The 13,190-nt window shown below is 45.9% G+C and overlaps 1 protein-coding gene across 1 annotated transcript in view; it reads left to right on the forward strand.

Moving 5' to 3' along the window:
* The window catches only part of LOC138949538 (integrator complex subunit 5-like), an 89,007-nt gene that overhangs the window by 30,568 nt on the left and 45,249 nt on the right, over window positions 1-13,190 (forward strand). The window contains exons 7-8 of the mRNA XM_070321389.1: window positions 11,637-11,754; window positions 12,625-12,700. Coding sequence (XP_070177490.1) covers window positions 11,637-11,754; window positions 12,625-12,700 — 194 coding nt within the window. The remainder of the gene's footprint in view (window positions 1-11,636; window positions 11,755-12,624; window positions 12,701-13,190) is intronic.

The raw sequence follows: 13,190 nt of genomic DNA on the forward strand, positions 1-13,190 counted from the left end.
CTACAGTGTGTGTCTACAGTGTGTGTCTACAGTGTGTGTCTACAGTGTGTGTCTACTGTGTGTGTCTACAGTGTGTGTCTACAGTGTGTGTCTACTGTGTGTGTCTACAGTGTGTGTCTACTGTGTGTGTCTACAGTGTGTGTCTACAGTGTGTGTCTACAGTGTGTGTCTACTGTGTGTGTCTACAGTGTGTGTCTACAGTGTGTGTCTACTGTGTGTGTCTACAGTGTGTGTCTACAGTGTGTGTCTACTGTGTGTGTCTACAGTGTGTGTCTACAGTGTGTGTCTACAGTGTGTGTCTACTGTGTGTGTCTACAGTGTGTGTCTACAGTGTGTGTCTACTGTGTGTGTCTACAGTGTGTGTCTACTGTGTGTGTCTACTGTGTGTGTCTACTGTGTGTGTCTACAGTGTGTGTCTACTGTGTGTGTCTACAGTGTGTGTCTACAGTGTGTGTCTACAGTGTGTGTCTACTGTGTGTGTCTACAGTGTGTGTCTACTGTGTGTGTCTACAGTGTGTGTCTACTGTGTGTGTCTACAGTGTGTGTCTACTGTGTGTGTCTACTGTGTGTGTCTACTGTGTGTGTCTACAGTGTGTGTCTACTGTGTGTGTCTACAGTGTGTGTCTACTGTGTGTGTCTACAGTGTGTGTCTACTGTGTGTGTCTACAGTGTGTGTCTACAGTGTGTGTCTACAGTGTGTGTCTACTGTGTGTGTCTACAGTGTGTGTCTACTGTGTGTGTCTACAGTGTGTGTCTACTGTGTGTGTCTACTGTGTGTGTCTACAGTGTGTGTCTACTGTGTGTGTCTACTGTGTGTGTCTACAGTGTGTGTCTACTGTGTGTGTCTACAGTGTGTGTCTACTGTGTGTGTCTACTGTGTGTGTCTACTGTGTGTGTCTACTGTGTGTGTCTACTGTGTGTGTCTACTGTGTGTGTCTACAGTGTGTGTCTACTGTGTGTGTCTACAGTGTGTGTCTACTGTGTGTGTCTACAGTGTGTGTCTACTGTGTGTGTCTACAGTGTGTGTCTACTGTGTGTGTCTACAGTGTGTGTCTACTGTGTGTGTCTACAGTGTGTGTCTACTGTGTGTGTCTACAGTGTGTGTCTACTGTGTGTGTCTACAGTGTGTGTCTACTGTGTGTGTCTACAGTGTGTGTCTACAGTGTGTGTCTACAGTGTGTGTCTACAGTGTGTGTCTACAGTGTGTGTCTACAGTGTGTGTCTACTGTGTGTGTCTACAGTGTGTGTCTACTGTGTGTGTCTACAGTGTGTGTCTACTGTGTGTGTCTACAGTGTGTGTCTACTGTGTGTGTCTACAGTGTGTGTCTACTGTGTGTGTCTACAGTGTGTGTCTACTGTGTGTGTCTACTGTGTGTGTCTACTGTGTGTGTCTACAGTGTGTGTCTACAGTGTGTGTCTACAGTGTGTGTCTACTGTGTGTGTCTACAGTGTGTGTCTACAGTGTGTGTCTACAGTGTGTGTCTACTGTGTGTGTCTACAGTATGTGTCTACTGTGTGTGTCTACTGTGTGTGTCTACAGTGTGTGTCTACTGTGTGTGTCTACAGTATGTGTCTACTGTGTGTGTCTACTGTGTGTGTCTACTGTGTGTGTCTACAGTGTGTGTCTACAGTGTGTGTCTACTGTGTGTGTCTACAGTGTGTGTCTACAGTGTGTGTCTACAGTGTGTGTCTACAGTGTGTGTCTACTGTGTGTGTCTACAGTGTGTGTCTACAGTGTGTGTCTACAGTGTGTGTCTACAGTGTGTGTCTACAGTGTGTGTCTACAGTGTGTGTCTACAGTGTGTGTCTACAGTGTGTGTCTACAGTGTGTGTCTACTGTGTGTGTCTACAGTGTGTGTCTACAGTGTGTGTCTACTGTGTGTGTCTACAGTGTGTGTCTACTGTGTGTGTCTACAGTGTGTGTCTACAGTGTGTGTCTACAGTGTGTGTCTACTGTGTGTGTCTACAGTGTGTGTCTACAGTGTGTGTCTACAGTGTGTGTCTACTGTGTGTGTCTACTGTGTGTGTCTACAGTGTGTGTCTACTGTGTGTGTCTACCGTATGTGTCTACTGTGTGTGTCTACTGTGTGTGTCTACTGTGTGTGTCTACAGTGTGTGTCTACAGTGTGTGTCTACTGTGTGTGTCTACAGTGTGTGTCTACAGTGTGTGTCTACAGTGTGTGTCTACAGTGTGTGTCTACAGTGTGTGTCTACAGTGTGTGTCTACAGTGTGTGTCTACAGTGTGTGTCTACAGTGTGTGTCTACTGTGTGTGTCTACAGTGTGTGTCTACAGTGTGTGTCTACTGTGTGTGTCTACAGTGTGTGTCTACTGTGTGTGTCTACAGTGTGTGTCTACAGTGTGTGTCTACAGTGTGTGTCTACTGTGTGTGTCTACAGTGTGTGTCTACAGTGTGTGTCTACTGTGTGTGTCTACAGTGTGTGTCTACAGTGTGTGTCTACTGTGTGTGTCTACAGTGTGTGTCTACAGTGTGTGTCTAAAGTGTGTGTCTACTGTGTGTGTCTACAGTGTGTGTCTACAGTGTGTGTCTTCTGTGTGTGTCTACTGTGTGTGTCTACAGTGTGTGTCTACAGTGTGTGTCTACAGTGTGTGTCTACTGTGTGTGTCTACAGTGTGTGTCTACAGTGTGTGTCTAAAGTGTGTGTCTAAAGTGTGTGTCTACAGTGTGTGTCTACAGTGTGTGTCTACAGTGTGTGTCTACAGTGTGTGTCTACAGTGTGTGTCTACAGTGTGTGTCTACAGTGTGTGTCTACAGTGTGTGTCTACAGTGTGTGTCTACAGTGTGTGTCTACAGTGTGTGTCTACTGTGTGTGTCTACAGTGTGTGTCTACTGTGTGTGTCTACAGTGTGTGTCTACTGTGTGTGTCTACAGTGTGTGTCTACAGTGTGTGTCTACAGTGTGTGTCTACTGTGTGTGTCTACAGTGTGTGTCTACAGTGTGTGTCTACTGTGTGTGTCTACAGTGTGTGTCTACAGTGTGTGTCTACTGTGTGTGTCTACAGTGTGTGTCTACAGTGTGTGTCTAAAGTGTGTGTCTACTGTGTGTGTCTACAGTGTGTGTCTACAGTGTGTGTCTACTGTGTGTGTCTACTGTGTGTGTCTACAGTGTGTGTCTACAGTGTGTGTCTACAGTGTGTGTCTACTGTGTGTGTCTACAGTGTGTGTCTACAGTGTGTGTCTAAAGTGTGTGTCTAAAGTGTGTGTCTACAGTGTGTGTCTACAGTGTGTGTCTACTGTGTGTGTCTACTGTGTGTGTCTACTGTGTGTGTCTACAGTGTGTCTACAGTGTGTGTCTACAGTGTGTGTCTAAAGTGTGTGTCTACAGTGTGTGTCTACAGTGTGTGTCTACAGTGTGTGTCTACAGTGTGTGTCTACTGTGTGTGTCTACAGTGTGTGTCTACAGTGTGTGTCTACAGTGTGTGTATACAGTGTGTGTCTACAGTATGTGTCTACAGTGTGTGTCTACAGTGTGTGTCTACAGTGTGTGTCTACAGTGTGTGTCTACAGTGTGTGTCTACAGTGTGTGTCTACAGTGTGTGTCTACAGTGTGTGTCTACAGTGTGTGTCTAAAGTGTGTGTCTAAAGTGTGTGTCTACAGTGTGTGTCTACAGTGTGTGTCTACAGTGTGTGTCTACAGTGTGTGTCTACAGTGTGTGTCTACTGTGTGTGTCTACAGTGTGTGTCTACAGTGTGTGTCTACAGTGTGTGTCTACAGTGTGTGTCTACAGTGTGTGTCTACTGTGTGTGTCTACAGTGTGTGTCTACTGTGTGTGTCTACAGTGTGTGTCTACTGTGTGTGTCTACTGTGTGTGTCTACTGTGTGTGTCTACAGTGTGTGTCTACAGTGTGTGTCTACAGTGTGTGTCTACTGTGTGTGTCTACAGTGTGTGTCTACAGTGTGTGTCTACAGTGTGTGTCTACTGTGTGTGTCTACAGTATGTGTCTACTGTGTGTGTCTACTGTGTGTGTCTACAGTGTGTGTCTACTGTGTGTGTCTACAGTATGTGTCTACTGTGTGTGTCTACTGTGTGTGTCTACTGTGTGTGTCTACAGTGTGTGTCTACAGTGTGTGTCTACTGTGTGTGTCTACAGTGTGTGTCTACAGTGTGTGTCTACAGTGTGTGTCTACAGTGTGTGTCTACTGTGTGTGTCTACAGTGTGTGTCTACAGTGTGTGTCTACAGTGTGTGTCTACAGTGTGTGTCTACAGTGTGTGTCTACAGTGTGTGTCTACAGTGTGTGTCTACAGTGTGTGTCTACAGTGTGTGTCTACTGTGTGTGTCTACAGTGTGTGTCTACAGTGTGTGTCTACTGTGTGTGTCTACAGTGTGTGTCTACTGTGTGTGTCTACAGTGTGTGTCTACAGTGTGTGTCTACAGTGTGTGTCTACTGTGTGTGTCTACAGTGTGTGTCTACTGTGTGTGTCTACAGTGTGTGTCTACAGTGTGTGTCTACTGTGTGTGTCTACAGTGTGTGTCTACTGTGTGTGTCTACCGTATGTGTCTACTGTGTGTGTCTACTGTGTGTGTCTACTGTGTGTGTCTACAGTGTGTGTCTACAGTGTGTGTCTACTGTGTGTGTCTACAGTGTGTGTCTACAGTGTGTGTCTACAGTGTGTGTCTACTGTGTGTGTCTACAGTATGTGTCTACTGTGTGTGTCTACTGTGTGTGTCTACAGTGTGTGTCTACTGTGTGTGTCTACAGTATGTGTCTACTGTGTGTGTCTACTGTGTGTGTCTACTGTGTGTGTCTACAGTGTGTGTCTACAGTGTGTGTCTACTGTGTGTGTCTACAGTGTGTGTCTACAGTGTGTGTCTTCAGTGTGTGTCTACAGTGTGTGTCTACTGTGTGTGTCTACAGTGTGTGTCTACAGTGTGTGTCTACAGTGTGTGTCTACAGTGTGTGTCTACAGTGTGTGTCTACAGTGTGTGTCTACAGTGTGTGTCTACAGTGTGTGTCTACAGTGTGTGTCTACTGTGTGTGTCTACAGTGTGTGTCTACAGTGTGTGTCTACTGTGTGTGTCTACAGTGTGTGTCTACTGTGTGTGTCTACAGTGTGTGTCTACAGTGTGTGTCTACAGTGTGTGTCTACTGTGTGTGTCTACAGTGTGTGTCTACTGTGTGTGTCTACAGTGTGTGTCTACAGTGTGTGTCTACAGTGTGTGTCTACAGTGTGTGTCTACTGTGTGTGTCTACAGTGTGTGTCTACTGTGTGTGTCTACTGTGTGTGTCTACTGTGTGTGTCTACAGTGTGTGTCTACAGTGTGTGTCTACTGTGTGTGTCTACAGTGTGTGTCTACAGTGTGTGTCTACAGTGTGTGTCTACAGTGTGTGTCTACAGTGTGTGTCTACAGTGTGTGTCTACAGTGTGTGTCTACAGTGTGTGTCTACAGTGTGTGTCTACAGTGTGTGTCTACAGTGTGTGTCTACTGTGTGTGTCTACAGTGTGTGTCTACAGTGTGTGTCTACTGTGTGTGTCTACAGTGTGTGTCTACTGTGTGTGTCTACAGTGTGTGTCTACAGTGTGTGTCTACAGTGTGTGTCTACTGTGTGTGTCTACAGTGTGTGTCTACAGTGTGTGTCTACTGTGTGTGTCTACAGTGTGTGTCTACAGTGTGTGTCTACTGTGTGTGTCTACAGTGTGTGTCTACAGTGTGTGTCTAAAGTGTGTGTCTACTGTGTGTGTCTACAGTGTGTGTCTACAGTGTGTGTCTACTGTGTGTGTCTACTGTGTGTGTCTACAGTGTGTGTCTACAGTGTGTGTCTACAGTGTGTGTCTACTGTGTGTGTCTACAGTGTGTGTCTACAGTGTGTGTCTAAAGTGTGTGTCTAAAGTGTGTGTCTACAGTGTGTGTCTACAGTGTGTGTCTACAGTGTGTGTCTACAGTGTGTGTCTACAGTGTGTGTCTACAGTGTGTGTCTACAGTGTGTGTCTACAGTGTGTGTCTACAGTGTGTGTCTACAGTGTGTGTCTACAGTGTGTGTCTACAGTGTGTGTCTACTGTGTGTGTCTACAGTGTGTGTCTACTGTGTGTGTCTACAGTGTGTGTCTACTGTGTGTGTCTACAGTGTGTGTCTACAGTGTGTGTCTACAGTGTGTGTCTACTGTGTGTGTCTACAGTGTGTGTCTACAGTGTGTGTCTACTGTGTGTGTCTACAGTGTGTGTCTACAGTGTGTGTCTACTGTGTGTGTCTACAGTGTGTGTCTACAGTGTGTGTCTAAAGTGTGTGTCTACTGTGTGTGTCTACAGTGTGTGTCTACAGTGTGTGTCTACTGTGTGTGTCTACTGTGTGTGTCTACAGTGTGTGTCTACAGTGTGTGTCTACAGTGTGTGTCTACTGTGTGTGTCTACAGTGTGTGTCTACAGTGTGTGTCTAAAGTGTGTGTCTAAAGTGTGTGTCTACAGTGTGTGTCTACAGTGTGTGTCTACTGTGTGTGTCTACTGTGTGTGTCTACTGTGTGTGTCTACAGTGTGTCTACAGTGTGTGTCTACAGTGTGTGTCTAAAGTGTGTGTCTACAGTGTGTGTCTACAGTGTGTGTCTACAGTGTGTGTCTACAGTGTGTGTCTACTGTGTGTGTCTACAGTGTGTGTCTACAGTGTGTGTCTACAGTGTGTGTATACAGTGTGTGTCTACAGTATGTGTCTACAGTGTGTGTCTACAGTGTGTGTCTACAGTGTGTGTCTACAGTGTGTGTCTACAGTGTGTGTCTACAGTGTGTGTCTACAGTGTGTGTCTACAGTGTGTGTCTACAGTGTGTGTCTAAAGTGTGTGTCTACAGTGTGTGTCTACAGTGTGTGTCTACAGTGTGTGTCTACAGTGTGTGTCTACAGTGTGTGTCTACAGTGTGTGTCTACTGTGTGTGTCTACAGTGTGTGTCTACAGTGTGTGTCTACAGTGTGTGTCTACAGTGTGTGTCTACAGTGTGTGTCTACTGTGTGTGTCTACAGTGTGTGTCTACTGTGTGTGTCTACAGTGTGTGTCTACTGTGTGTGTCTACTGTGTGTGTCTACTGTGTGTGTCTACAGTGTGTGTCTACAGTGTGTGTCTACAGTGTGTGTCTACTGTGTGTGTCTACAGTGTGTGTCTACAGTGTGTGTCTACAGTGTGTGTCTACTGTGTGTGTCTACAGTATGTGTCTACTGTGTGTGTCTACTGTGTGTGTCTACAGTGTGTGTCTACTGTGTGTGTCTACAGTATGTGTCTACTGTGTGTGTCTACTGTGTGTGTCTACTGTGTGTGTCTACAGTGTGTGTCTACAGTGTGTGTCTACTGTGTGTGTCTACAGTGTGTGTCTACAGTGTGTGTCTACAGTGTGTGTCTACAGTGTGTGTCTACTGTGTGTGTCTACAGTGTGTGTCTACAGTGTGTGTCTACAGTGTGTGTCTACAGTGTGTGTCTACAGTGTGTGTCTACAGTGTGTGTCTACAGTGTGTGTCTACAGTGTGTGTCTACAGTGTGTGTCTACTGTGTGTGTCTACAGTGTGTGTCTACAGTGTGTGTCTACTGTGTGTGTCTACAGTGTGTGTCTACTGTGTGTGTCTACAGTGTGTGTCTACAGTGTGTGTCTACAGTGTGTGTCTACTGTGTGTGTCTACAGTGTGTGTCTACTGTGTGTGTCTACAGTGTGTGTCTACAGTGTGTGTCTACTGTGTGTGTCTACAGTGTGTGTCTACTGTGTGTGTCTACCGTATGTGTCTACTGTGTGTGTCTACTGTGTGTGTCTACTGTGTGTGTCTACAGTGTGTGTCTACAGTGTGTGTCTACTGTGTGTGTCTACAGTGTGTGTCTACAGTGTGTGTCTACAGTGTGTGTCTACAGTGTGTGTCTACTGTGTGTGTCTACAGTATGTGTCTACAGTGTGTGTCTACAGTGTGTGTCTACAGTGTGTGTCTACAGTGTGTGTCTACAGTGTGTGTCTACAGTGTGTGTCTACAGTGTGTGTCTACAGTGTGTGTCTACTGTGTGTGTCTACAGTGTGTGTCTACAGTGTGTGTCTACTGTGTGTGTCTACAGTGTGTGTCTACTGTGTGTGTCTACAGTGTGTGTCTACAGTGTGTGTCTACAGTGTGTGTCTACTGTGTGTGTCTACAGTGTGTGTCTACAGTGTGTGTCTACTGTGTGTGTCTACAGTGTGTGTCTACAGTGTGTGTCTACTGTGTGTGTCTACAGTGTGTGTCTACAGTGTGTGTCTAAAGTGTGTGTCTACTGTGTGTGTCTACAGTGTGTGTCTACAGTGTGTGTCTACTGTGTGTGTCTACTGTGTGTGTCTACAGTGTGTGTCTACAGTGTGTGTCTACAGTGTGTGTCTACTGTGTGTGTCTACAGTGTGTGTCTACAGTGTGTGTCTAAAGTGTGTGTCTAAAGTGTGTGTCTACAGTGTGTGTCTACAGTGTGTGTCTACAGTGTGTGTCTACAGTGTGTGTCTACAGTGTGTGTCTACAGTGTGTGTCTACAGTGTGTGTCTACAGTGTGTGTCTACAGTGTGTGTCTACAGTGTGTGTCTACAGTGTGTGTCTACAGTGTGTGTCTACAGTGTGTGTCTACTGTGTGTGTCTACAGTGTGTGTCTACAGTGTGTGTCTACTGTGTGTGTCTACAGTGTGTGTCTACTGTGTGTGTCTACAGTGTGTGTCTACAGTGTGTGTCTACAGTGTGTGTCTACTGTGTGTGTCTACAGTGTGTGTCTACAGTGTGTGTCTACTGTGTGTGTCTACAGTGTGTGTCTACAGTGTGTGTCTACTGTGTGTGTCTACAGTGTGTGTCTACAGTGTGTGTCTAAAGTGTGTGTCTACAGTGTGTGTCTACAGTGTGTGTCTACAGTGTGTGTCTACTGTGTGTGTCTACTGTGTGTGTCTACAGTGTGTGTCTACAGTGTGTGTCTACAGTGTGTGTCTACTGTGTGTGTCTACAGTGTGTGTCTACAGTGTGTGTCTACAGTGAGTGTCTACAGTGTGTGTCTACTGTGTGTGTCTACAGTGTGTGTCTACAGTGTGTGTCTACAGTGTGTGTCTACAGTGTGTGTCTACAGTGTGTGTCTACAGTGTGTGTCTACAGTGTGTGTCTACAGTGTGTGTCTACAGTGTGTGTCTACAGTGTGTGTCTACAGTGTGTGTCTACAGTGTGTGTCTACTGTGTGTGTCTACAGTGTGTGTCTACAGTGTGTGTCTACAGTGTGTGTATACAGTGTGTGTCTACAGTATGTGTCTACAGTGTGTGTCTACAGTGTGTGTCTACAGTGTGTGTCTACAGTGTGTGTCTACAGTGTGTGTCTACAGTGTGTGTCTACAGTGTGTGTCTACAGTGTGTGTCTACAGTGTGTGTCTAAAGTGTGTGTCTACAGTGTGTGTCTACAGTGTGTGTCTACAGTGTGTGTCTACAGTGTGTGTCTACAGTGTGTGTCTACAGTGTGTGTCTACTGTGTGTGTCTACAGTGTGTGTCTACAGTGTGTGTCTACAGTGTGTGTCTACAGTGTGTGTCTACTGTGTGTGTCTACAGTGTGTGTCTACAGTGTGTGTCTACAGTGTGTGTCTAAAGTGTGTGTCTACAGTGTGTGTCTACTGTGTGTGTCTACAGTGTGTGTCTACAGTGTGTGTCTAAAGTGTGTGTCTACAGTGTGTGTCTACTGTGTGTGTCTACTGTGTGTGTCTAAAGTGTGTGTCTAAAGTGTGTGTCTAAAGTGTGTGTCTACAGTGTGTGTCTAAAGTGTGTGTCTACAGTGTGTGTCTACAGTGTGTGTCTACAGTGTGTGTCTACAGTGTGTGTCTACAGTGTGTGTCTACAGTGTGTGTCTACAGTGTGTGTCTAAAGTGTGTGTCTACAGTGTGTGTCTACAGTGTGTGTCTACAGTGTGTGTCTAAAGTGTGTGTCTACAGTGTGTGTCTACAGTGTGTGTCTACTGTGTGTGTCTACAGTGTGTGTCTACAGTGTGTGTCTACAGTGTGTGTCTACAGTGTGTGTCTACTGTGTGTGTCTACAGTGTGTGTCTACAGTGTGTGTCTACAGTGTGTGTCTAAAGTGTGTGTCTACAGTGTGTGTCTACTGTGTGTGTCTACTGTGTGTGTCTACAGTGTGTGTATACAGTGTGTGTCTAAAGTGTGTGTCTACAGTGTGTGTCTACTGTGTGTGTCTACAGTGTGTGTCTACTGTGTGTGTCTACTGTGTGTGTCTACTGTGTGTGTCTACAGTGTGTGTCTACTGTGTGTGTCTACTGTGTGTGTCTACTGTGTGTGTCTACAGTGTGTGTCTACAGTGTGTGTCTACAGTGTGTGTCTACAGTGTGTGTCTACTGTGTGTGTCTACAGTGTGTGTCTACAGTGTGTGTCTACTGTGTGTGTCTACTGTGTGTGTCTACAGTGTGTGTCTACTGTGTGTGTCTACAGTGTGTGTCTACAGTGTGTGTCTACAGTGTGTGTCTACAGTGTGTGTCTACAGTGTGTGTCTACAGTGTGTGTCTACTGTGTGTGTCTACAGTGTGTGTCTACAGTGTGTGTCTACAGTGTGTGTCTACAGTGTGTGTCTACAGTGTGTGTCTACAGTGTGTGTCTACAGTGTGTGTCTACTGTGTGTGTCTACAGTGTGTGTCTACAGTGTGTGTCTACAGTGTGTGTCTACAGTGTGTGTCTACAGTGTGTGTCTACAGTGTGTGTCTACTGTGTGTGTCTACTGTGTGTGTCTACAGTGTGTGTCTACTGTGTGTGTCTACAGTGTGTGTCTACAGTGTGTGTCTACAGTGTGTGTCTACAGTGTGTGTCTACAGTGTGTGTCTACAGTGTGTGTCTACAGTGTGTGTCTACAGTGTGTGTCTACAGTGTGTGTCTACAGTGTGTGTCTACAGTGTGTGTCTACAGTGTGTGTCTACAGTGTGTGTCTACTGTGTGTGTCTACAGTGTGTGTCTACTGTGTGTGTCTACAGTATGTGTCTACTGTGTGTGTCTACAGTGTGTGTCTACAGTGTGTGTCTACAGTGTGTGTCTACAGTGTGTGTCTACTGTGTGTGTCTACAGTGTGTGTCTACAGTGTGTGTCTACAGTGTGTGTATACAGTGTGTGTATACAGTATGTGTCTACTGTGTGTGTCTACTGTGTGTGTCTACAGTGTGTGTCTACAGTGTGTGTCTACAGTGTGTGTCTACTGTGTGTGTCTACTGTGTGTGTCTACTGTGTGTGTCTACAGTGTGTGTCTACTGTGTGTGTCTACAGTGTGTGTCTACAGTGTGTGTCTACTGTGTGTGTCTACAGTGTGTGTCTACAGTGTGTGTCTACTGTGTGTGTCTACTGTGTGTGTCTACTGTGTGTGTCTACTGTGTGTGTCTACAGTGTGTGTCTACTGTGTGTGTCTACTGTGTGTGTCTACAGTGTGTGTCTACTGTGTGTGTCTACTGTGTGTGTCTACTGTGTGTGTCTACAGTGTGTGTCTACAGTGTGTGTCTACAGTGTGTGTCTACAGTGTGTGTCTACAGTGTGTGTCTACTGTGTGTGTCTACTGTGTGTGTCTACAGTGTGTGTCTACAGTGTGTGTCTACAGTGTGTGTCTACAGTTTGTGTCTACTGTGTGTGTCTACAGTGTGTGTCTACAGTGTGTGTCTACAGTGTGTGTCTACCTGTATGTCCACAGGAGGGGCTGGAGTCATCGGGGGACTCAGTGAGAGTGACCACCGTCCCCTTCCTCCTGCAGCTGGCCTCCATGTCCCCCATGCTGCTGACCGTACTGACCACTCACCTCATACACGCTTGTGAGTGACCGCCACACACACACACACACACACACACACACACACACACACACACACACACACACACACACACACACACACACACACACACACACACACACACACACACACACACACATGCACACACACACAATTACACATGCACACGCACTCTTGCTAACTCTCACTCACTCACTCACACATGCCTGTCAATGACCCTCCCATCATTTTTATGTGAGAATTAAAAGTAAAATGTCCAGAGCTGATGTAGATGTGAAAATGACCAGAGCTGATGTAGATGTGAAAATGACCAGAGCTGATGTAGATGTGAAAATGACCAGAGCTGATGTAGATGTGAAAATGACCAGAGCTGATGTAGATGTGAAAATGACCAGAGCTGATGTAGATGTGAAAATGACCAGAGCTGATGTAGATGTGAAAATGACCAGAGCTGATGTAGATGTGAAAATGACCAGAGCTGATGTAGATGTGAAAATGACCAGAGCTGATGTAGATGTGAAAATGACCAGAGCTGATGTAGATGTGAAAATGACCAGAGCTGATGTAGATGTGAAAATGACCAGAGCTGATGTAGATGTGAAAATGACCAGAGCTGATGTAGATGTGAAAATGACCAGAGCTGATGTAGATGTGAAAATGACCAACCAGGTGGGAGCCAACTGCGAGGTAGTTAGCGATTTCAACCAATCCGACCCCAAAGCTTTCTCCCAGCCGTTTGATAGCTTTCTTGTGCTTTTTAGCCTGGGTTGCTCATTTTTCAGCCTCTTTTCTACCAGGACTGAAGTTTTATTCTCTTGAACAGAAAACTAAAGTGTGAAAACCTCAAGTCGAACAGTTGCAGTGTGTGTGAAATGTATATTTGTGTTTCAGTAACTCCATCAGTATTGAACCGGCTCCATCACCAGTTCTCTGCCTGGACCATGTCCAGCCCTGGGGAGTACAACAGGTACTTGTCATCTCTTGTCTTTCTTGTCTTGAATTATTGTGCTCTCTTTTCTATATCTCAGAACTGCCCAGTGTTATTTCTTTCTGGTGCAAAGAGAGCCGGAGTGGTACAGTGGTTAGAGCGGTTGCTTGTTACGCTGGGTTTGTCCTCCACCCTGGGCGAATACAACTCATTTTGAAACACCCGATTTTTTCGAGCACTCTCCAGTCCACCCAGCTGGAAATGGGTACCTGACACCATTTAAGGCTGGGGGAGGCAAAAGCTACGAGGCAGAGGAGCTTGGCACTGTCCTCATAATGCTTGCCAGGCAGAGGAGCTTGGCACTGTCCTCATAATGCTTGCCAGGCAGAGGAGCTTGGCACTGTCCTCATAATGCTTGCCAGGCAGAGGAGCTTGGCACTGTCCTCATAATGCTTGCCATGCAGAGGAGCTTGGCACTGTCCTCATAATGCTTGCCAGGGAGCTTGGCACTGTCCTCATAATGCTTGCC

Source organism: Littorina saxatilis, linkage group LG15 (genome assembly GCF_037325665.1).
Source record: "Littorina saxatilis isolate snail1 linkage group LG15, US_GU_Lsax_2.0, whole genome shotgun sequence".
Classification (NCBI taxonomy): Eukaryota; Metazoa; Mollusca; class Gastropoda; order Littorinimorpha; family Littorinidae; genus Littorina; species Littorina saxatilis.